The 25,355-nt window shown below is 51.6% G+C and overlaps 1 protein-coding gene across 1 annotated transcript in view; it reads right to left on the bottom strand.

The window, feature by feature from the left end:
• LOC139269272 (nuclear receptor corepressor 2-like) overlaps positions 1-25,355 on the bottom strand; it is a gene marked incomplete at its 3' end in the record, with an annotated part of 130,366 nt that overhangs the window by 49,485 nt on the left and 55,526 nt on the right. Inside the window, exon 4 of the mRNA XM_070888359.1 lies at positions 12,610-12,790. Coding sequence (XP_070744460.1) covers positions 12,610-12,790 — 181 coding nt within the window. The remainder of the gene's footprint in view (positions 1-12,609; positions 12,791-25,355) is intronic.

Below are 25,355 nucleotides of genomic sequence, written 5' to 3'. Positions count from 1 at the left end.
CCTTTACTGTTACTGAAGCTAACCGATCCTATCAATAAGGCAGGTTTAACCCACCCTTTGTTACAGCTCCAGGGGATCCCCAGAGCATCTTCCCAGCTCAGCTTCAGAACAGTCCCATGGCCCAGCTCTGCAGGCTCCTCACTGCTTCCACACGTCCCGGCCCAGCTCTGCAGGCTCCTCACTGCTTCCACACGTCCCGGCCCAGCTCTGCAGGCTCCTCACTGCTTCCACACATCCCGGCCCAGCTCTGCAGGCTCCTCACTGCTTCCACACGTCCCGGCCCAGCTCTGCAGGCTCCTCACTGCTTCCACACGTCCCGGCCCAGCTCTGCAGGCTCCTCACTGCTTCCACACGTCCCGGCCCAGCTCTGCAGGCTCCTCACTGCTTCCACACGTCCCGGCCCAGCTCTGCAGGCTCCTCACTGCTTCCACACGTCCCGGCCCAGCTCTGCAGGATTCGACGCAGCGCGCAAACAACTGCCATTTAAAAAGGACCTGATCACATCATTCAGAAACTTCCCAAAGTGTCCTAATACTGACCCCCAACCCCCGACCCAGAACTCCGACCCTGACCCCAGCCTGCAACCCCGAACCCCCCGACCCACGAACCCCCGGCCCTAAACCCCGACAAGACTCCAAAACCCTCCCCAACTAAAAACGCCAACCACTCCCCCCCCATTAAAATCCAAATACCCCACTAATCGCCCACCCACTGAAACCCAAAACCCTCCCTATACAGCCCCAACCCCACCCTTACAATGAGCAATCCCACGGGAGAGCTGTCAGTCTGTCACGGATGGAGGGGCCAACACCGAGTGAATGTCTGAGCTGAGCCAATGGCCGGAGATTCTAAACCACGCAAAATGTTTCACTGCACTCACAGAGGGAGAACATCCCCACGCTGTGCAAAAATCAGCCACTGAATGTCGGAGGTTGTGAGTTAAAGCAGTTATCATCATCATCAACATCATCATAGGCAGTCCCTCGCAATCGAGGAAGACTTGCTTCCACTCTAAAAGTAAGATCTCAGACGGCTGAACAGTCCAATACGGGAACCACAGTCTCTATCACTGGTGGGGCAGACAGTGGTTGAGGGAAGGGGAGGGTGGGACTGGTTTGCCGCACGCTCCTTCTGCTGCCTGCGCTTGGTTTCTGCATACTCTCGGCGACGAGACTCGAGGTGCTCAGTGTCCTCCCGGATGCTCTTCCTCCAGACTCCAGACTCCAGTTATAAATAAAAGGTAACCGTCATATAGGGCAGAAATACGAGACCAAAGCATCAAAGCATATTCTCAAACCCTGAAGCAGTGGGCAGTAGCAGAATGAGCCCTGATCCAGTCACTGAGCATACAGTGGAAAGGACAGACACAGATTACAGATCAAAATCCAACTCTGACATTTGGATCTTTCGGATGAACGTGAAATTTCTTTGTCGGTTTCCGAGAACACGGGATCTCTACTGACCAACAGATGCAACGGCTCATTCACTAACCGACTAACTAACCCATTCACTAACCGATCCATTCACTAACCAACCCATTCACTAACCGACGGGCCATTCACTAACCGACGGACCATTCACTAACCGGAGCATTCACTAACCAACGGGCCATTCACTAACCGGAGCATTCACTAACCGACGGGTCGTTCACTAACCGACGGGTCATTCACTAACCAGAGCATTCACTAACCGACGGGCCATTCACTAACCGGAGCATTCACTAACCGACTGGTCGTTCACTAACCGGAGCATTCACTAACCGAAGAGTCGTTCACTAACCGACGGGTCATTCACTAACCAGAGCATTCAATAACCGATGGGCCATTCACTAACCGACGGGCCATTCACTAACCGACTGGTCGTTCACTAAACGGGCCATTCACTAACCAGAGCATTCACTAACTGACGGGTCATTCACTAACCAGAGCATTCACTAACCGACGGGCCATTCACTAACCGGAGCATTCACTAACCGACTGGTCGTTCACTAACCGGAGCATTCACTAACCGAAGGGTCGTTCACTAACCGACGGGTCATTCACTAACCAGAGCATTCAATAACCGATGGGCCATTCACTAACCGATGGGCCATTCACTAACCGACTGGTCGTTCACTAAACGGGCCATTCACTAACCAGAGCATTCACTAACCGACGGGCCATTCACTAACCAGAGCATTCACTAACCGACGGGCCATTCACTAAACGGGCCATTCACTAACCGACTGGTCGTTCACTAACCGACGGGTCGTTCACTAACCAAACAGCTCAATCACTAACCGACGGACCATTCACTAACTAAAATACTCATTTCGTACAGCAGCCATGCGTTCTGTCTCCATGCATAGGTCTCCTTTGTGGTCCCTAATTGGCCCCACCCCTCTTACTACCCGTTTACTATTTATTTGCCTATAGAAGACTCCTGGGTTGCCATTTATGTTCGCTGCCATTCTATTCTTACACCTTCTTTGCCCCTCTTACATTCTTTTTCCCTCCTCTGAACTTTCGATATTCAGCCTGATTCTCAGATACATTCTGGACCTGATATCTGTCAGACGCACTCTTTTTCTGCTTCAGCTCACTCTCTCTCGGTTTCGTCATCAGGAAGCTCTGGCTTTAGTTGCCCTATGTTTCCCCCTCGGGGGAATGTACCTCGACTGTAACCCAACCATCTCCTCTTTAAAGGCAGCCCATTGTTCCACCACAGTTTTGCCGCCAATCTTTGATTCCAGTTTATGCGGGCCAGATCCGTTCTCATCCCACTGAAATTTGCCTTTCTTACTCTCGATTGCTCCCTGTCCTTTTCCATAGCTAATCTGAACCTTATGATACTATGATCACTGTTCCCCAATGTTCCGTCCCCTTGACCCACCTCATTCCCCAGAACCAGATCCAGCAATGCCTCCTCCCTAGTCGGGCTGGAAATATACTGATCAAGAAAGTTCTCCTGAACACACTTCAGAAAGTCTCCCCCCTCGGCTTTTTACACTATTACAATCCCAGTCTATATCAGGATAGTTGAAGTTCCCCATTATCACTACTCTACAGTTCTTGCATCTCTCTGTAATCTCTCTGAAAATGTTCTCCTCCATATTTCCCCACTAGTTGGTGACCGGTAGAATACACCTAGTGGTGTAATGACACTGCAATTATTTCTTAACTCTCGCTGTATAGGTTCTGTCCTTGATCCCTCAAGGACCCTCTCTCCAGCACTGTAACATTCTCCTTAACCAATACTGCCACCCTACCCGCTATCCTTCCTGAACACCGTATATCCAGGAATATTTAATACCCAATCCTGCCCTTTTTTGAGCCAGGTCTCTGTTATTGCCACGACATCATATTCCCATGTGGCTATTAGCGCCTGCAGCTCACCAAACTTGTTTACTCTGCTTCGTGCGTTCACACACACTGTAAACCTATCCTGGACCATCCTGTGTTCTCTCCTCGTCTGACCCCACCTAATACCGTACTATTTCTTGCTTTAGTGCTATCCGTCTCTCCCAATCCTTGGTGCCCTTTTTTCCCCCTTTCGAATGCTACATCTTGGTGCCCACCCCCTGCCAATTAGTTTAAACCCTCCCCAACAGCACTAGCAAACCCACCCCGCGAGGATATTGGTCCCGGCTCTGTTGAGGTGCAACTCGTCCGGCCTGTACAGGTCTCACCTCCCCCAGAACCGGCCCCAATGTCCCAGGAATCTGAAGCTCTCCCTCCTGCACTCTCTCCAGCCACGCATTCATCCTCTCTATCCTGTTATACTCTGTACTCACCAGCACATGGCACTGGGAGTAATCTGCAGATTACCACCTTTGAAGCCCTGCTTTTTAATCTCCTTTCTAGCTCCCTAAAACCTGCCTGCAGGACCTTATCCCTCTTCCTATCTATGTAGTTGGTCCTGATGTGGACCACAACCTCTGGCTGTTCACCGTCGTCTCCCAGAATGCCCTGCAGCCGCTCAGAGACATCCTTGACCCTGGCACCGGGGAGGCAACATACCATCCTGGAGTTACGTCGACAGCCACAGAAACACCTGTCTGTTCCCCGAACTATCAAATCCCCTACCCCTATAGCTTTCCTGATCTTCATCCTGCCCCCCCAACCCCGGCCCTCCCAGGTTAGGTAAGGGTACCATGACGGGTAGATGGAGTTAGGTCACAGATCAGCCATGATCTAATTGAATGGCGGAACAGACTCGAGGGGCTGAATGACCTCCTCCCGTGTTTATGTTCCTTTATGTGAACGCTGTATTCTTGCAACACATTGCAGCTTCATTTATGTCGGATGCAAGCCATATGGAACATGCGGACACCAAATCTTGTTAACAAGTCAACTAATCAATAACTAGAAAGACCTGCAATCCAGAGATGTCAGGCACACTGGCAGTAAAATAGCGTCTGAATTAACTATTACATTTTGAATCCCACTACATTAGTTTACAGAATCACAGAACTTACAGCACAGGAGGCCGCCATTCGGCCCATTGCTGCCACCAGGTGTTGGGTCCGAACAAGCTCAGCATCACCAGCAACTCTCGTAAGCAAACCTCATGTTCCCTACAATGAGGACTGTGTAAACGATAGCCGGTCACAGGGACTGAAGGGAGACTCTGTATCCTACACACTGGCTACGTAAATATATCACGTGCTGCTGCGTGAATTCTCCTGTGTTCAAACTAAATATTCACTTTACCAGACGAAGACTCAGGCCATAAATCAACAAATAAAACCAGTAAATGAAGAGGCAAGTATGACACGGTGAGCCATCTCGTTCACCACCCTGCTCAACAGTCCTGCAATTAACCATTCACTTTCTCTCTTACAGACTTTAAAACAGAAACTCCAATTCTGCAGTGAAATGTGGGACCTTCATGCTGGCTGGGAAACAGAAAAATGAATTCCTGGTAAAATCGGCTTCCACAGAAATATACCGCAAGCCCGTTTGAAGTTATGCGGAAGCAGCAGGCGTCACTTCCTTGATCAGTATTAAATGTTGAGCCGAGGATAATGATGCATATAATGCAAACACGTTTAGCACCAAGCGATGTTTAGCAGCAAGATACGCAAGTTAAAAATTTAACTCAGACAAAAACCCTTTGTCGGCCCGCTAGTTGCTCAACGGGAGCAGTCCGTTCGAATTCAACTTCCCCGCACTTTCCATGGATCTATTTATAGTCTTCCTTCTGAAATATTATTGTTTTAAATAGCCTTTGTCTTAATTGCTACTTCCAGGAAAGGTCACCTTCAGTAACGTTGTGTGTGTAAGATCTCTTCAAACTTCCTCCTTTGTTCTGCTGGCAATAACCTCAGCCTCTGTTCCCAGTCACTGATTGGCCAATTCCTGCAAACAATCTTTCACTACTTATCCTTCAAAACTTTTGTAATTTTGAAACAGTGATTTAGACTCCCACTGCCATTAATCACGTGAAAAAGCCCCTTCATTTTCAAAGCTTTCTTCATCAACATAACCTCTCATTCCTAGTCATTTCTGTGTAATTCTCCAAGGAAAGAGCGAGAGAGAGAGAGAAACAAGATTGCATGCACAGGACTTACCAGAGTAGGTTACAACCAAGGGATTCCTCCTGGGCAGCAGTCACCAGTGTTAAGGTGCACAGCTGTGTTTTGGGTGTGTTCGCTAAGAGAGGGCTGTTGGCCCAGGAAACCGTGCCCCGCGATCTTTTGAACCCATCGAAGATGGCAGAGGGGCTTCAGCACAACGTCTCATTTGAAAGACAATGAAGCACTGCGCTGAAATGTTATTCCAGACTCCATGCTCCAGTCCATAGACTCCGTGCTCCAGTCCATAGTGGGACTTGAACATAAGAACATAAGAAGTAGGAGCAGGAGTTGGCTACACGGTCCTTCGAGCCTGCTCCGCCATTTAATAAGATCATGACTGATCTGATCATGGACTCAGCTCCACTTCCCTGCCCACTCCCCATAACCCTTTATTCCCTTATCGCTCAAAAATCTGTCTATCTCCACCTTAAATATATTTAATGACCCAGCCTCCACAGCTCTCTGGGGCAGAGAATTCCACAGATTTACAACCCTCAGAGAAGAAATTCCTCCTCATCTCAGTTTTAAATGGGCGGCCCCTTATTCTGAGACTATGTCCCCTAGTAATTAGTTTCCCCCATCAGTGGAAATATCCTGTCTGTATCCATCTTGTCGAGCCCCCTCATTATCTTATAAGTTTCGATAAGATCACCTCTCATTCTTCTGAACTCCAATGTGTATAGGCCCAACCTAAACCTATCTTCATAAGTCAACCACCTCATCTCCAGAATCAATCGAGTGAACCTTCTCTGAACAGCCTCCAATGCAAATATATCCCTCCTTAAATAAGGAGACCAAAACTGTACGCAGTACTCCAGGTGTGGCCTCACCAATACCCTGTACAGTTGTAGCAGGACTTCTCTGCTTTTATACTCTAACTCCTTGCAATAAAGGCCAACATTCCATTTGCCTTCCTGATTACTTGCTGTACCTGCATACTAAGGTTTTGTGTTTCATGCACAAGGAACCCCAGGTCCCTCTGTACTGCAGCACTTTGCAATTTTTCTCCATTTAAATTATAATTTGCTTTTCTATTTTTCTGCCAACGTGGATAACCTCACATTTTCCCACATTATACTCCATCTGCCAAATTTTTGCCCACTCACTTAGCCTGTCTATATCCCTTTGTAGATTTTTTGTGTCCGCCTCACAATTTGCTTTCCCACCCATCTTTGTATCATCAGCAAACTTGGTTACATTACACTCGGTCCCTTCATCCAAGTCATTAATATAGATTGTAAACAGTTTGGGTCCCAGCACCAATCCCTGCAGCACCCCACTAGTTACTGTTTGCCAACCGGAAAATGACCCATTTATCCCGACTCTCTGTTTTCTGTTAGTTAGCCAATCCTCTATCCATGCTAATATATTAACCCCAACCCCGTGAACTTTTATCTTGTGCAGTAATCTTTTATGTGGCAGCTTATCGAATGCCTTCTGGAAATCCAAATACACCACATCCACTGGTTCCCTCTATGTTGGGGAAATTGATGGGATTGAAGGCCGATAAATCCCCAGGGCCTGATGGACTGCATCCCAGAGTACTTAAGGAGGTGGCCTTGGAAATAGTGGATGCATTGACAATCATTTACCAACATTCCATTGACTCTGGATCAGTTCCTATGGGGTGGAGGGTAGCCAATGTAACCCCACTTTTTAAAAAAGGAGGGAGAGAGAAAACAGGGAATTACAGACCGGTCAGCCTGACATCGGTAGTGGGTAAAATGATGGAATCAATTATTAAGGATGTCATAGCAGTGCATTTGGAAAGAGGTAATATGATAGGTCCAAGTCAGCATGGATTTGTGAAAGGGAAATCATGCTTGACAAATCTTCTGGAATTTTTTGAGGATGTTTCCAGTAGAGTGGACAAGGGAGAACCAGTTGATGTGGTATATTTGGACTTTCAGAAGGCTTTCGACAAGGTCCCACACAAGAGATTAATGTGCAAAGTTAAAGCACATGGGATTGGGGGTAGTGTGCTGACATGGATTGAGAACTGGTTGTCAGACAGGAAGCAAAGAGTAGGAGTAAATGGGGACTTTTCAGAATGGCAGGCAGTGACTAGTGGGGTACCGCAAGGTTCTGTGCTGGGGCCCCAGCTGTTTACACTGTACATTAATGATTTAGACGAGGGGATTAAATGTAGTATCTCCAAATTTGCGGATGACACTAAGTTGGGTGGCAGTGTGAGCTGCAAGGAGGATTCTATGAGGCTGCAGAGCGACTTGGATAGGTTAGGTGAGTGGGCAAATGCATGGCAGATGAAGTATAATGTGGATAAATGTGAGGTTATCCACTTTGGTGGTAAAAACAGAGAGACAGACTATTATCTGAATGGTGACAGATTAGGAAAAGGGGAGGTGCAAAGAGATCTGGGTGTCATGGTACATCAGTCATTGAAGGTTGGCATACAGGTACAGCAGGCGGTTAAGAAAGCAAATGGCACGTTGGCCTTCATAGCGAGGGGATTTGAGTACAAGGGCAGGGAGGTGTTGCTACAATTGTACAGGGCCTTGGTGAGGCCACACCTGGAGTATTGTGTACAGTTTTGGTCTCCTAACCTGAGGAAGGACATTCTTGCTATTGAGGGAGTGCAGCGAAGGTTCACCAGACTGATTCCCGGGATGGCGGGACTGACCTATCAAGAAAGACTGGATCAACTGGGCTTGTATTCACTGGAGTTCAGAAGAATGAGAGGGGACCTCATAGAAACGTTTAAAATTCTGACGGGGTTAGACAGGTTAGATGCAGGAAGAATGTTCCCAATGTTGGGGAAGTCCAGAACCAGGGGACACAGTCTAAGGATAAGGGGGAAGCCATTTAGGACCGAGATGAGGAGGAATTTCTTCACCCAGAGAGTGGTGAACCTGTGGAATTCTCTACCACAGAAAGTTGTTGAGGCCAATTCACTAAATATATTCAAAAAGGAGTTAGATGAAGTCCTTACTACTAGGGGAATCAAGGGGTATGGTGAGAAAGCAGGAATGGGGTACTGAAGTTGCATGTTCAGCCATGAACTCATTGAATGGCGGTGCAGGCTAGAAGGGCCGAATGGCCTACTCCTGCACCTATTTTCTATGTTTCTATGTCTATGTTTCTATCCACCCTGCTCGTTACATCCTCAAAGAACTCCAGCAAATTTGTCAAACATGATTTCCTTTTCATAAAACCATGCTGGCTCTGCTTGATTGAATTTTGCTTTTCCAAATGTCCTGCTACTGATTCCTTAATAATGGACTCCAGCATTTTCCCCAACGACAGATGTTAGGCTAACTGGTCTGTAGTTTCCTGCTTTCTGTCTGCCTCCTTTTTTAAATAGGGGTGTTACATTTGCGATTTACCAATCTGCTGGGACCGCCCCAGAATCCAGGGAATGTTGGTAAATTACAACCAATGCAGCCACTATCTCTGCAGCCACTTCTCTTAAGACCCTGGGATGTAAGCCATCAGGTCCAGGGGACTTGTCCACCTTTAGTCCCATTATCTTACCGACTACTACTTCTTTAGTGATAGTGATTGTATTAAGTTCCTCCCTCCCCATAGCCCTTTGATTATCCACTATTGGATGTTTTTAGTGTCTTCGACCATGAAGACCGATACAAAATATTTGTTCAATGTCTCTGCTGTTTCCATTCTCCATTATTAATTCCCCAGTCTCATCCTCCAGGGGACCAACATTTACTTTAGCCACTCTTTTCCTTTTTATGTACCTGTAGAAACTCTTACTATCTGTTTCTATATTTCATGCCAGTTTACTTTCATAATCTATTTCCCTTCTCTTTATCATTTTATTAGTCGATCTTTGTTGGCTTTTAAAAGTTTCCCAATCCTCTGGCCTCCCACTAGTCTTGGCCACATTGTATACCCTTGTTTTCAATTTGATACCATCCCTTATTTCCTTAGTTAGCCACGGATGGTTATCCCTTCTCTTACAGTCTTTCCTTCTCATTGGGATATATTTTTGTTGCGAGTTATGAAATATCTCCTTCAATGTCTGCCACTGCTCATCAATCGTCCCATACTTTAGTCTATTTTTAAAGTCTACTTTAGCCTTCATACCTTTGTAGTCTCCTTTATTTAAGCTTAGGACACTGGTTTGAGATCCAACTTTCTCACCCTCCAACTGAATTTGAAATTCAACCGTGTTATGGTCACTCATTCCTAGCGGACCCTTTACTAGGAGATCATTTATTAATCCTGTCTCATTACACAGTACCAGCTCTAAGATGGCCTGCTCTCTGGTTGGTTCTGCAATGTATTGTTTCAAGGAAACTATCCTGGATACACTCTATGAACTCTTCCTCAAGGCTACCCTGGCCAATTTGCTTTGTCCAATCAATGTGAAGGTTAAAATCGCCCATGATTATTGCCGTTCCTTTTTTACAACCTCCATTATTTCTTGATTTATACTCGGTCCAACAGTGTAGCTACTGTTAGGGGGCCTATAGACTACACCCACCAGCGATCTTTCCCCCTTATTATTCCTTATCTCCACCCAAACTGATCCAACATCTTGATCTTCTGAGCCAATATCGTTTCTCACTAATGCACTGACCATTCTTTATTAACACAGCTACCCCACCTCCTTTTCCTTTTGTCTGTCCTTCCGAATTGTCAAATACCCTGAATATTTAGTTCCCAGCCCTGGTCACCTTGCAACCACGTCTCTGCAATGGCCATCAGATCATAGTCATTTGTGCCGCCAACTCACCTATTTTGTTATGAATGCTACGTGCATTCAGATAAGGAGCTTTTAAATGTTTTACCATTTTTTCCAGCTTATACCCCACTTTCTGATCGACGTTTATGTTTATACATTCTGTCCCTTCCTGTCACGCTCTGGTTTTCATTTCCCCCAGTGCTACCCTGCTCTATCGCCTTCTCCTTATTCTTTGACTTTTTAAATTTCCGCTCACCTGAAAGCAGAACATTGAGTGAAGGCAGCCCACTGGATCAAGCTCAGATCTTCAGGCTGGTGACTCTTGGCTGCGACCTTTCCCGCACTCATGTCCTTCCTACACCGCGGTGACAGGAACTGCACACAATGCTCAGCTGTACAATGTCTGGTACACTTTTATATCCAATGTCTCTACACATCACATATAACGTGTTGAGTGGCTGGTGGTATGGGCCATGATGCAATGTTGGCCAATTTCCATGAATAAGAAATAAATTCACACCTTCTATAAAGTGTGTACAACATGTCACCTCGAGCGGAACGCTGCAAGCGTTCAATCGCAGCTACATTATATTTTATTTAATACCCCTCTGCTAGGTTTTAGATTTGCTGGAACCTTTGTAGGATATCAGTGGGGATCGGGCAGGAAAATGTTGAGGTCAAAGTTTGATCTGATCTGATTGAATGGCGGAGCAGGCTCGAGGGGCCGTATGGCCTGCTCCTAATTCTTATGTTCTTATATTAGGCAAAATTAAATTTAACTCTTCATACAATCCCTCAATCCCAACTCAGTATCTCACACACACACACAGAATTCTGTGTATAAGCAAACACTTGCCACCAGATAATGCTGTGTTGCACATATTAAGATTAAATCTGTTACTAAACTGTGGAGGTGATTTTAAAGTAGAACAGTGGTGACCATTTTCAGTTTACTTACCGTGCAATAATTTTGGATTCTGGTATAAACCTATTCCATTTTACATTATCCACTTTGGTAGGAAAAACATAAGGACAAAGTATTATTTAAATGGTGATGGCTTGGGAAGTGTCGATGTACAGAAGGACCTGGATGTCCTTGTACACCAGTCAGTGAAAGCAAACATGGTGCAGCAAGCAGTTAGGGAGGCAAATAGGACATTGGCCTTCATTGTGAGAGGGTTTGAGTACAGGAGCAAGGATGTCTTACTCCAGTTATACAAGGCCTTGGTGAGACCACACCTGGAGTATTGTGCACAGTTCTGGTCTCCTTACCTAAGGAAGGATATACTTGCCACAGAGGGAGAGCAGCGAAGGTACACCAGACTGATTCCTGGGATGACAGGACTGTCGTATGAGGAGAGATTGGGTCGACTCGGCCTGTATTCACTAGAGTTTAGAAGAATGAGAGGGGATCTCATTGAAACGTATAAAATTCTGACTGGGTTGGATAGACTGGATGTGGGGAGGGTGTTTCCCCGGGGCTGGGAAGTCTAGAACAAGGGGTCACAGTCTCAGGATATGGGGTAGGACATTTAGGACCGAGATGAGGAGAAATTTTTTCTCTCAGAGGGTGGTGAACCTGTGAAATTCTCTACCACAGAAAGTTGTGGAGGCCAAATCACTGAATATATTTAAGAGGGATATAGATAGATTTCTAGACACAAAAGGCATCAAGGGGTATGGGGAGAAAGCGGGAATATGGTGTTGAGATAGAGGATCAGCCATGATCATATTTTGAATGGCGGTGCAGACTCGAGGGGCCGAATGGCCTCCTACTGCTCCTATTTTCTATGTTTCTATGATGAATTCTCTTGATAGCAATGGGACAAGCTGGGGGCAGGTATACGTCATGTGATACCTGTCCTGAAGGTGCACATTCTGAGGCACAGCAGCACACAGTCCCACAGGGAGTGCTCGGTCCCCGCAAGGGGTGCCGGTCCCCGCAGGGGGCGCTCGGTCCCCGCAGGGGGCGCTCGGTCCCCGCAAGGGGTGCCGGTCCCCGCAAGGGGTCGCTCGGTCCCCGCAAGGGGTGCCGGTCCCCGCAAGGGGTGCTCAGTCCCGCAGGGGGTGCAGGGGGCGCTCGGTCCCTGCAGGGGGCGCTCAGTCCCGCAATGGGTGTTCGGTCCCGCAGGGGGTGCACATTCCGTGGCACTGTGAGCACACAGTCCCATAGGATGCACAAGATCAGATAACTCAGAAAAACACAATCCACTTTGTTCCAAAAATCACAACCACCCAGCGACAATTCAGGAGATCTGGAATTGTAGCTGTCCTGAATGTCAATGGGAGGATTTAAGACCATAAACCTCCATCAGTATAGCAACTGAAACATTTCTCATCGCGTGCGATTGCTGCAGAAAGGGGAGTTAGTGGCCGGAGCTTGATTTACCTTGAGAACTTCCTCTGCTGTGGCGAGGTGTCCGTGGGACAGGAGAGATGGATGCCGAAGCAACGACTCATGCAACAACTCGAGCCTTGGCCGCTTGACGTCAGTGTACTGTGTCTCGGCCTGGCTGCTGCCATCCACCAGGTAGGCAAGAGGGTCATACCTGCTGCGCTGGTCACCACTCCTACAGGGCAAGAGCAAAAGTGTCACCATGGAAATAACAATGGTAAAGAAACATCAGCCACTAATCTGTTGGGACATCTGTGCAGCAGATGTGGAGCATATGCCCAGAGAGGCCACAGCTGGCACATTGGTTCTCCCACTCGTACATTAACTCTTCCAGCAAGACACCTCTACTTTTTTTAATAATCACATCTTTGCCTTTGCTTCTTTCAAACAAAGCATTTACTAGAACATTCTACTCCAGAAGATCTGTTGTAATTGCGAACATTAAATCACTTTACTCCAAACTGTTTGATATCTTGATACTATCATTGCATCATTCGAAGCAGTTATAAATGTCAATGAAAACTCCTGTCTCCTGTTGTGAACATCCAATGTAGTGACGTTCCCAGAGTCGGGATGGAGGGGCTGTATGAGGTGCTGTTACAGACACTGGATGGATTGGGACTGATGGACAGAAGGGCTTCCTTTCACCGCTGTCTGCTTAAAACAATGTGTCAGTAGAGAGACCGCTTGGAACAATGGCTGCCTCATTCCTGGTTTCATCACAATGCCACTGGGAGAAAAATGTTTTCAAACCTTTGTACACAGGAATTCAACAGAAACATGGAGCGTATTAAAGTAGTTCAGCTGTTGAGAATGCATGGCACAATCTGGAAGCTCCAGCCTGTGAGCATACCTCGAATAAAATCCCACTTCATGAGTGAGTTTGACCAAGCAGAGTCATCATTATCTAAAATCTTATCAGAGCAGATATGTCACTACTATTTGAAGACAGAAAGCACGTAGAGCAGCTGTTGGAGTGGATTAAGGAGGAACGACTGTTGCAAACGTATCTAAGATGCACCCAGGGACACAAACACTGAGTGGGTTTTATGCTCTGCGTACGCAATTGGAAGTCTGCAATTTCCAGGTCTCTGCAGGCAAGCACGAAACCCGGAACTTGTGTTCAGTCACGTTTCACCTTGACACATCGCACCCATCCACCACAAACTCACTCTCACTGCCACAGAGTTACTGTTTGCCTAACTATTGCCCACAAAACTCTACACCTGGTAAAAGGAGGCATAAGGCCTTCTTTTACTGGCATAAGGGTGTAAATAGGGCTTTAAACTAAATAGTGGGGTGGGGGCAGGGGAAGATGGAGGAATCGGGGGAGCGGAAATTTCAAAAGTAAAAAAAAAAGGCAGTAGAGCAGGGTAGCGACGGGGAAATGGTAACCAGAGCGTGACAGGAAGGGACAGAGCGTATAAACAAACATAAGAGTGGATCAGAAAGTGGAGTCAGAGTAGGAGAAATGGTAAAAAAACTCATTTAAAAGCTCTTTATCTGAATGCACACAGCATTTGTAACAAGATACATGAGTTGACGGCATAAATAGAAACGAATGGGTATAATCTGATAGCCATTACAGAGAGGTGGTTGCAAGGTGACCAAGGCTGGGAACTAAATATTAAGGGCTATTTGACATTTTGGAAGGACAGACAGAAAGGAAAAGGAGGTGGGTAGCTCTGTGGATGAGATCAGATATTGGCTCAGAAGAGCAAGATGTTGAATCAGTTTGGGTGGAGATAAGAAATAATAAGGGGAAAAAGTCACTGGTGGGAGAGGTCTGTAGGCCCTCTAACAGTAGCTACACTGTAGGACGGAGTATAAATCAAGTAATAATGCAGGTTTGTAAGAGAGGTACTGCAATAATCACGGACAAGTTTAATCTTCATATTGATTGGGCAAAGGTAGCCTTGAGGAAGAGTTCATAGAATGTATTCGGGATGGTTTCTTAGAACAATACGTTGTGGAATCAACCAGGGAGCAGACTATTTTAGATCTGGCAATGTGTAACGAGTCTGGATTGATTAATGATCTCGTAGTGAAGGATCCTCTAGGGAAGAGCGATCACAGCATAGTAGAATTTCAAATTCAGTTTGAGGGTGAGAAAGCTAGGTCTCAAACTAGTGTCCTGAACTTATATAAAGGCCATTACAAAAGTATGAAGGCAGAGTTGGTTAAAGTGGACAGGGAAAATAGATTAAAGGGTAAGATGGTAGATGAGCAGTGGCAAATATTTAAGGAGATATTTCATAACTCTCAGCAAAGATATATTCCAGTGAGAAAGAAAGACTCTAAGAGAAGGATGAACCAAACTCAGAAAGTAAAGGATGGGATCAAATTGAAAACACAGGCATACAATGTTGTGAAGGACAGTGGGAGGGCAGAGGATTGGGAAATTTATAGAAACCAGCAAAGGATGACTAAAAAAAAATAATAGAGAGAGAAGATAGTTTGAGAGACAGTACAGACAGTCAGAGCTTCTACAGGTATATGCAGGAAAGCAAGTCATTAGAAAGGCAAATGGAATGTTGCCTTTATTGCAGAGAGGATGTTGGAACAAGGGGCATAGTTTCTGAGGAGGAATTTCTTCTCTCTGAGGATTGTAAATCTGTGGAATTCTCTGCCCCAGAGAGCTGTGGAGGCTGGGTCATTGAATATATTTAAGGCGGAGATAGACAGATTTTTGAACGATAAGGGAGTAAAGGGTTATGGGGAGCGGGCAGGGGAGTGGAGCTGAGTCTATGATCAGATCAGCCTTGGTCTTATTAAATGGTGGAGCAGGCTCGAGGGGCCTTATGGCCTACTCCTGCTCCTATTTCTTATGTTCTTTTGTTCTTATGTATATGTAAATAAATATCAAAATCATTTTTAAAAATGATTTAAACATTCAAAATCCTTTAAAATTAGCTTAGGTTTTTCTTGGCCCCTTTAAAAATATTTAAATTTATTTTTCAAAGAATGTAATTTTTGTTTTAAATCTTTAATTGTATTCTAATTAATTTTGATCATGTATGAGTTATTTTTATTTAAGTGCAGTGAAAATGTTTTTTAGGGGATTCCCATTGTGCTTTCCGATTTCCGTACGTTACTGGAATTCCCCGAAGCAGAATAAGAATGCCCCTTTGTGATAGAAAACATAGACATAGAAAATAGGTGCAGGAGTAGGCCATTCGGCCCTTCGAGCCTGGCCCATTCACGGGCTGGCCCAACCCTGATTGGTTGGGCCGGCCCATGTGAAGCCAGGGATGCTTGCGAACCGCCTGGGCCCCTGGGGGTCCGTGGCCCTTTACCCCGGGGGGGTCAGTGGGCCTTTACTAGGCCCCCGGGGGTTCCGTGGGCCTATATCCAGGGGGTTCCGTGGGCCTATACCCCAGGGGTTAGTGGGCCTTTACCCCGGGGGCCTATATCCCGGGGGTTCCGTGGGCCTATATCCCGGGGGTTCCGTGGGCCTATACCCCGGGGGGGTCAGTGGGCCTATACCCCGGGGGTCCGTGGCCCTTTACCCCGGGGGGTCCGGGGGCCTATATCCCGGGGGATCCGTGGGCCTTCACCCCGGGGGCCTATACCCTGGGGAGTCAGTGGGCCTTTACCCCGGGGTCTGTGGGCCTTTACCTGGGGAGTCCGTGGGTCTATACCTGGGGGGTCCGTGGGTCTATACCTGGGGGTCCATGGGCCTTTACCCCGGGGACTTTGGGCCTTTTCCTGGGGAGTCAGTGGGCCTTTACCCCGGGGTCTGTGGGCCTTTACCCCGGGGGTCCGTGGGCCTTTACCCGGGGGTCCGTGGGCCTATATCCCGGGGGTTCCGTGGGCCTATATCCCGGGGGTTCCGTGGGCCTATACCCCGGGGGGGTCAGTGGGCCTATACCCCGGGGGTCCGTGGCCCTTTACCCCGGGGGGTCCGGGGGCCTATATCCCGGGGGATCCGTGGGCCTTCACCCCGGGGGCCTATACCCTGGGGAGTCAATGGGCCTTTACCCTGGGGTCTGTGGGCCTTTACCTGGGGGGTCCGTGGGCCTATACCCGGGGGTCCGTGGGCCTTTACCCCGGGGTCTGTGGGCCTTTACCCCAGGGGTCCGTGGGCCTTTACCCCGGGGTTCCGTGGGCCTTTACCTCAGGGGCCTATACCCCGCGGGGTCCCTGGGCCTTTATCCCGGGGGTCCGTGGGCCTTTTCCCCGGGGGTCCGTGGGCCTTTACCCCGGGGGTCCGTGGGCCTTTACCCCGGGGGGTCCGTGGGCCTTTACCCCGGGGGGTCCGTGGGCCTTTACCTCGGGGGCCTATACCCCGCGGGGTCCCTGGACCTTTACCCCGGGGGTCCGTGGGCCTTTTCCCCGGGGGTCCGTGGGCCTTTACCCCGGGGGTCCGTGGGCCTTTACCCCGGGGGTCCGTGGGCCTTTTCCCCGGGGGTCCGTGGGCCTTTACCCCGGGGGTCCGTGGGCCTATACCCGGGGGGTCCGTGGGCCTTTACCTCGGGGGCCTATACCCCGCGGGGTCCCTGGACCTTTACCCCGGGGGTCCGTGGGCCTTTTCCCCGGGGGTCCGTGGGCCTTTACCCCGAAGGTCCGTGGGCCTTTACCCCGGGGGTCCGTGGGCCTATACTGGCCGAACCCTGTGGGCCCAGGACCCGAAGCCCGGGAGGCACCAGGTCGGTGCAGACTTTGGTTGCAGTTCGAGGAGTTCGGCCACAATTTGCAGTCCATCATCTCTCTTACATGTCGAACACCAGCAAGCTATGATTTACGATGGAGTTAAGAATCGCAGGACGCAGGTTGTGATCAATTACCCGGCAAGTTATCATCATATTCCACACACTTTCACCAAACTGGTCACCAGTGATTTTTGAGTTTGTGAAATGTAACTGGAATATTTCATGGACTCTCACAATTACTTTCATTGGAGGTAGTTTCTCAGAGTTTACAACCGGATATTTTCAACGATAAAATTACTTTGTATTTTCAAGGAAGCAAATTAAATCATTTTTGAAACATTTAAATCTCTCCCAGTTGAAGATTGAAAATAGTTCCAGCGGGTCTAAATACTTTTATGCCGTTAATTATAGGAATCTCCCTATAATCAACCCATCCCATCCACAAATCATTGGCTGTAAAGTGCTCTGAAGCACGTATGTGCCATGGGAACAGGTGTGTGCAGCGAGGCGTGTGCGGCAGGAGCAGGTGTGTGTAGCGAGGCGTGTGCCACGGGAGCAGGCGTGTTCCGCGGGAGCAGGCGTGTTCCACGAGGCGTGTTCCGCGGGAGGTGTGTTCCACGAGGCGTGTTCCGCGGGAGCAGGCGTGTTCCGCGGGAGCAGGCGTGTTCCGCGGGAGCAGGCATGTAGAGCTCAGTAAATGATGGTAGATATAACTAGCTCGTGCAGTGCTGATTCTATGGGTCCCTCAGGTCCTTAACCCACGTCAGAAACACTTCACTCTGCAGCAAGCACCGTCGATCTGTGACAGTGCAACGATGTGAATCTGACACTTGCTTCACCTCCCCGTGGTTACACTTTGCTTTATTCTTCAGTGCCGGGGCTGCCAAGCTTTTAATCTGTCTATTTTTAGAGCCAGGTTTTACAGGAGAAAGTGAGCAACAAGTGAGTGAACAGTCAAAGCTTTGACACGATGCCTCACTCAGGCACATTATCGAACCAGCACAACAGACATCAATCAACGCTACACAATAAACTGATCACACCACAGTTTAGCGTCTCACTGGGAACAAATTCTCCAAACACTCGGGTCTGCAGCCGAGGAGTTTCACCAGTAAACGTTGACAGTGTCACAGCCAGTGATCAGTCTCCACGGGACAGCCACAGTCGCTCAGTCCCTCTCACCGCGGCTTGTGGTTTCTCATCACCCGCCCTCACCCCGTCACCCGCCCTCACCCACTGTCACCCACCCTCACCCACTGCCACCCACCCTCACCCAATGTCACCCATTGTCACCCACCCTCACCCACTGTCACCCACCCTCACCCACTGTCACCCACCCTCACCCACTGTCACCCGCCCTCACCCCACTGATCACCCACCCTCACCCACTGTCACCCACCCTCACCCCACCGATCACCCACCCTCACCCCCCCTCACCCATTGTCACCCGCCCTCACCCACTGTCACCCACCCTCACCCCACCCTCACCCACTGTCACCCATCCTCACCCACTGTCACCCGCCCTCACCCACTGTCACCCATTGTCACCCACCCTCACCCCACCCTCACCCACTGTCACCCACTGTCACCCGCCCTCACCCCACTGATCACCCACCCTCACCCACTGTCACCCACCCTCACCCCCCCCTCACCCAGTCACCCGCCCTCACCCACTGTCACCCACCCTCACCCCACCGATCACCCACCCTCACCAAAAGTCACAAACTAATACAATCCCCCTCCCTCCCGCCGTCTCCCCTCCCCCTCCCCACAATCAACCTCGTCCTCTCCTTTACTTGATTTCTATCTGCCCCTCTACATGCCCCCCCCCCCCCCTCTGCCCCGGCCCACTCTCCGCTCCCCCCGGCCCACTCTCCGCTCCCCCCGGCCCACTCTCCCCCCCCCCGGCCCACTCTCCCCCCCCCGGCCCACTCTCCCCCCCCCCCCCTGGCCCACTCCCCCCCCCCCCCGGCCCCTCCACAGGTAATAAAGATTCCTGAACTGAGACTGGGTGAGTCTGGAGGTTGAGCTGGATTTTGTTCCATGGTATTGTGAAGGGAGATTATATCCATCAGCCGTTGTGCAAGCGGGGGGCACTGCGGTATTCCGGGGGTTAATCACACACCGTTAGTACTGGTACTCCCGACTTCACAGAATTACATTCCGATCAGCAGATTCTGCAGGGTAGAATGTTTCAGTATAAGGAGTGTCACAGTTGTGTGGGGCGGACTGGTTGGGCTGGGTGCTCTTTGCCTTTCCGCCATTGTTCATGGGTTTATATGTAACCTTCAGGGCTGCTGACCGAGGGCCGTGCGGCTCTTTGTCGGCCGGCGTGGACACGATGGGCCGAAATGGCCTCCTCCTGTGCTGTAAATTTCTATGTTTCTATTCCCAATCAGTCGGCAGTGTTTGTTTGAATGAGATTACAATATATTATCACAGGCGTCCCTCGAAACAAGGATGGCTTGCTTTTACGCCAAAAAAAAGGCTGAGTTCACAGGGGTTTCAAATGAAGATCCCGAACTACATCCTGAAGGGTGGAAGATGCCTGTGCGTGGATTTTTTTAACGTGGGGTGACCGTTGCACACCAGCCACCACACGGGCTTGACCGAGCGAGGTCTGGGTCCAGTGGCAAGGATTAACCAGGACGACTGGAGACCTGCTCTGCTGCACGGGCCTAGTGCGCACACATCGCAGTGTGGGCTGGTCCGTGCTGCCCCTGGGCTCTGATCACGTCCCTCTACAATCTCTCGCTGCTCCCTCGCCCCGACCTCGCCGCTCCTGCTCTACCTGCCCACGCTCCAATCACCGACCTGGACCTTGATGACGTCACCCTTCGCTGCCGTCGGCCCCCTGCACCAGCTCGCGCTGTACCTTGCCGTGGCCTCCAAGCTGCTCCCTGGGCCGCTTGTCGCTCAGCCCTTGGCCCGACCTGCCCCTGATGGTTTCTCGCAGGTCGGGGCCATAAAAGGAGCGGCGTGCAGCCCCTGGACAGCATGGAGGCCAGTACAATATATAGGATGCAAGAGATAACATAAGCCATTCAATCCAACCATCGACCACATTCTACATCAAAGCAGAGTGGCCTGGAATAGCACAATTCCAACACACGCCATGTGACTGGTGCAGGTTCCTGCTCCTGTTCGATCGACAGGTTAGTGTTACATGGGGAGAGAAACTCCCAGCAGTATGTGTTCCTCATCACACGGTAAACTCGCGAGAAACAGTCGCAAGGGAATTCTTAATATCACTCACACCTCTGAGTCAGAAAGATGCAGATTCCAATCCCACTCCAGAGACTTGAACACAAAAATCCAGACTGATATTCCAATGCAGTACTGAGGGAGTGCTGCACTGTCAGAAGGGCAGTACTGAGGGAGTGCTGCACTGTCGGAGGGGCAGTACTGAGGGAGTGCTGCACTGTCGGAGGGGCAGTACTGAGGGAGTGCTGCACTGTCGGAGGGGCAGTACTGAGGGAGTGCTACACTGTCGGAGGGGCAGTACTGAGGGAGTGCTGCACTGTCGGAGGGGCAATGCTGAGGGAGCGCCGCACTGTCGGAGGGGCAGTACTGAGGGAGTGCTGCACTGTCGGAGGGGCAGTACTGAGGGAGTGCTGCACTGTCGGAGGGGCAGTACTGAGGGAGTGCTGCACTGTCGGAGGGGCAATGCTGAGGGAGCGCCGCACTGTCGGAGGGGCGGTACTGAGGGAGTGCCGCACTGTCGGAGGGGCAGTACTGAGGGAGCGCCGCACTGTCGGAGGGGCAGTACTGAGGGAGCGCTGCACTGTGGGATGTAGCATTCGAAAGGGGGAAAAAAGGGCACCAAGGATTGGGAGAGACGGATAGCACTAAAGCAAGAAATAGTACGGTATTAGGTGGGGTCAGACTAGGAGAGAACACAGGATGGTCCAGGATAGGTTTACAGTGTGTGTGAACGCACGAAACAGAGTAAACAAGTTTGGTGAGCTGCAGGCGCTAATAGCCACATGGGAATATGATGTCGTGGCAATAACAGAGACCTGGCTCAAAAAAGGGCAGGATTGGGTATTAAATATTCCTGGATATACGGTGTTCAGGAAGGATAGCGGGTAGGGTGGCAGTATTGGTTAAGGAGAATGTTACAGTGCTGGAGAGAGAGGGTCCTGGAGGGATCAAGGACAGAATCTATATCGGCCCCAAGTTTCCACATGATTTGCTCCTGATTTTTAGGAGCAACTGGTGTAGAACGGAGTATCTTAGAAATCGGAATTCTCGGCATTTAGTTTGCTCCAGTTCTAGTCAGTTAGAATAGTTTCACTTTGGAACAGAATTTTTTTTTCAAAAGGGGGCGTGTCCAGCCACTTACGCCTGTTTTCAAAGTTTCGGCAGTGAAAACTTACTCCAAACTAACTTAGAATGGAGTAAGTGAAGATTTTTGTACGCTCGAAAAAACCTTGTCTACATTTTAGAAAATCAGGCGTAGGTTACAAATCAGGCATAGGGATTGTTGGGGGGGAGTTTAAAGGGAAGATTACAAACATTAAACACTTCAGTTTTACAAATAAAGAGCCATCATCAATAATAAATTATAAATACATCAATAAATCAATCAAAAAAAATGAATAAGAAATAATTTTTTTTTTTTACTTACTGACTACAGCACCGGGAGCCCTCCAACAGCATGCTGGGATGCCCCCCCAGTGTGTCTCTGTCAGTGTCTCTATCTCTCTGTCTGTCTGTGTGTGTGTCTCTCATTCTCTGTCTGTCAGTGCCTGTGTTTCTGACAGCGAGGGGAGGGGGAGTAGGGGGGTAGAGGGAGAGAGGGGGGGAGCAGAGGGAGGGAAGGGGGAGGGATGGGGAGAAGGGGGAGGGATGGGAGAAGGGGGAGGGATGGGGAGAAGGGGGAGGGATGGGGGAGAAGGGGGAGGGATGGGGGAGAAGGGGGAGGGATGGGGGAGAAGGGGGAGGGATGGGGGAGAAGGGGGAGGGATGGGGAGAAGGGGGAGGGATGGGGGAGAAGGGGGAGGGATGGGGGAGAAGGGGGAGGGATGGGGGAGAAGGGGGAGGGATGGGGGAGAAGGGGGAGGGATGGGGGAGAAGGGGGAGGGATGGGGGAGAAGGGGGAGGGATGGGGGAGAAGGGGGAGGGATGGGGGAGAAGGGGGAGGGATGGGGGAGAAGGGGGAGGGATGGGGGAGAAGGGGGAAGGATGGGGGAGAAGGGGGAGGGATGGGGGAGAAGGGGGAGGGATGGGGGAGAAGGGGGAGGGATGGGGGAGAAGGGGGAGGGATGGGGGAGAAGGGGGAGGGATGGGGGAGAAGGGGGAGGGATGGGGGAGAAGGGGGAGGGATGGGGAGAAGGGGGAGGGATGGGGGAGAAGGGGGAGGGATGGGGGAGAAGGGGGAGGGATGGGGAGAAGGGGGAGGGATGGGGGAGAAGGGGGAGGGATGGGGGAGAAGGGGGAGGGATGGGGGAGAAGGGGGAGGGATGGGGAGAAGGGGGAGGGATGGGGGAGAAGGGGGAGGGATGGGGGAGAAGGGGGAGGGATGGGGGAGAAGGGGGAGGGATGGGGGAGAAGGGGGAGGGATGGGGGAGAAGGGGGAGGGATGGGGGAGAAGGGGGAGGGATGGGGGAGAAGGGGGAAGGATGGGGGAGAAGGGGGAGGGATGGGGGAGAAGGGGGAGGGATGGGGGAGAAGGGGGAGGGATGGGGGGGGAGAAGGGGGAGGGATGGGGGAGAAGGGGGAGGGATGGGGGAGAAGGGGGAGGGATGGGGGAGAAGGGGGAGGGATGGGGAGAAGGGGGAGGGATGGGGGAGAAGGGGGAGGGATGGGGGAGAAGGGGGAGGGATGGGGGAGAAGGGGGAGGGATGGGGGAGAAGGGGGGAGAAGGGGGGAGAAGGGGGAGGGATGGGGGAGAAGGGGATAAAGGGGAGATGGGGGGAAGGAGATGGGGAGGGGAAGGAGATGGGGAGGGGAAGGAGATGGGGAGGGGAAGGAGATGGGGAGGGGAAGGAGATGGGGAGGGGAAGGAGATGGGGAGGGGAAGGAGATGGGGGGAAGGAGATGGGGAGGGGAAGGAGATGGGGAGGGGAAGGAGATGGGGAGGGGAAGGAGATGGGGAGGGGAAGGAGGGGAGGGGAAGGAGATGGGGAGGGGAAGGAGATGGGGAGGGGAAGAAGATTGGGGGGGGAGGAGATTGGAAAAGGGATGGGGGGGGGAGGAGATGGGGGGGAGATTGTGGGGGGGGGAAAGAGATTGGGGGGAAGGAGATTGGGGGGAAGGAGATTGGGGGGGGAAGGAGATTGGGGGGGGAAGGAGATTGGGGGGGGAAGGAGATTGGGGGGGAGGAGATTGGGGGGGAAGGAGATTGGGGGGGAAGGAGATTGGGGGGGAAGGAGATTGGGGGGGAAGGAGATTGGGGGGGGGAGGAGATTGGGGGGGGGAGGAGATTGGGGGGTGGAGGAGATTGGGGGGGGAGGAGATTGGGGGGGAGGAGATTGGGGGGGAGGAGATTGGGGGGGGGAAGGAGATGGGGGGGAGGGAAGGAGATGGGGGGGAGGGAAGGAGATGGGGGGGGGGGAGGGAAGGAGATGGGGGGGAGGAGATGTGGGGGGGGAAAGAGATTGGGGGGGGAAGGAGATTGGGGGGGAAGGAGATTGGGGGGGGAAGGAGATTGGGGGGGGAAGGAGATTGGGGGGGGAAGGAGATTGGGGGGGGAAGGAGATGGGGAGGGGAAGGAGATGGGGAGGGGAAGGAGATGGGGAGGGGAAGGAGATGGGGAGGGGAAGGAGATGGGGAGGGGAAGGAGATGGGGAGGGGAAGGAGATGGGGAGGGGAAGGAGATGGGGGGGAGGGAAGGAGATGGGGGGGAGGGAAGGAGATGGGGGGGAGGAGATTGGGGGGGGAAGGAGATTGGGGGGGGAAGGAGATTGGGGGGGAAGGAGATTGGGGGGGAAGGAGATTGGGGGGGGGAAGGAGATTGGGGGGGGGGAGGAGATTGGGGGGGGAAGGAGATTGGGGGGGGAAGGAGATTGGGGGGGGAAGGAGATTGGGGGGGGGAAGGAGATTGGGGGGGAAAGGAGATTGGGGGGGGAAGGAGATTGTGGGGGGTGGAGGAGATTGGGGGGGGGAAGAGATTGGGGGGGGAAGGAGATTGGGGGGGAAGGAGATTGGGGGGGGGAAGGAGATTGGGGGAGGAAGGAGATTGGGGGGAGGAAGGAGATTGGGGGGGGGAAGGAGATTGGGGGGGGGAGGAGATTGGGGGGGGGGAGGAGATTGTGGGGGGGGGAAGAAGATTGGGGGGGGGGAAGGAGATTGGGGGGGGGAAGGAGATTGGGGGGGGGAGGAGATTGGGGGGGGGAGGAGATTGGGGGGGGAAGGAGATTGGGGGGGAAGGAGATTGGGGGGGGGGAAGGAGATTGTGGGGGGGGAGGAGATTGGGGGGGGGAGATTGGGGGGGGGAGATTGGGGGGGGGGGAGGAGATGGGGGGGGAGGATTGGGGGGGGGGGAGGAGATTGGGGGGGGGAGGAGATTGGGGGGGGGGGGAGGAGATGGGGGGGAGGGAAGGAGAAGGGGGAGGGAGGCTGAACGGGCAGGGCCCGTCCCCAGCACCAGATTTACAGGTAGGTGGCGTTGGGTCGGGTCGGGGGGAGCGCGGGTCGGGCGGGTGGTGGGAGGTCGGTCGGTTCGGTTCGGGTCAGGGGGAGGGAGGGAGAGGGAGGTCAGGTCGGGGGGAGGGAGGTCAGGTCGGATCCAGTCCGGGGACGGGTGGGGGGGGGGGGGGTGGAGCGTGAGTCGGGTCGGGGGCGGGGGGGAAGCGGGAGTCGGGTTGGGGTCGGGGTCGGGGTCGGGTCCGGGGGCGGCGGGAAGCGGGAGTCGAGTCGGGTCGGGAGGAAGCAGGAGCTGGCCGTGGGAGGAGCCTTATTCACGCAGCCCCAGTGGGGCCATTGGGCCAGGGCTATGGGCTGCGTGCTTCGGGCCCCTCCCACAGTTTTGGGCGCCTGGAGCTACTGCACTTGCGTGCCCCATTGTAGCGCGCATGTGTAGAGGTCCCGACATTGTTTTCAGCGCAGGGACCTGGCTCCGCCCCCCCACAGCTCGTGCTGGCT

This window comes from Pristiophorus japonicus, chromosome 8 (assembly GCF_044704955.1).
Source record: "Pristiophorus japonicus isolate sPriJap1 chromosome 8, sPriJap1.hap1, whole genome shotgun sequence".
Classification (NCBI taxonomy): domain Eukaryota; kingdom Metazoa; phylum Chordata; class Chondrichthyes; family Pristiophoridae; genus Pristiophorus; species Pristiophorus japonicus.
Note: the sequence above shows the minus strand (reverse complement) of the source record. Positions and strands in the feature narration are given on the sequence as shown.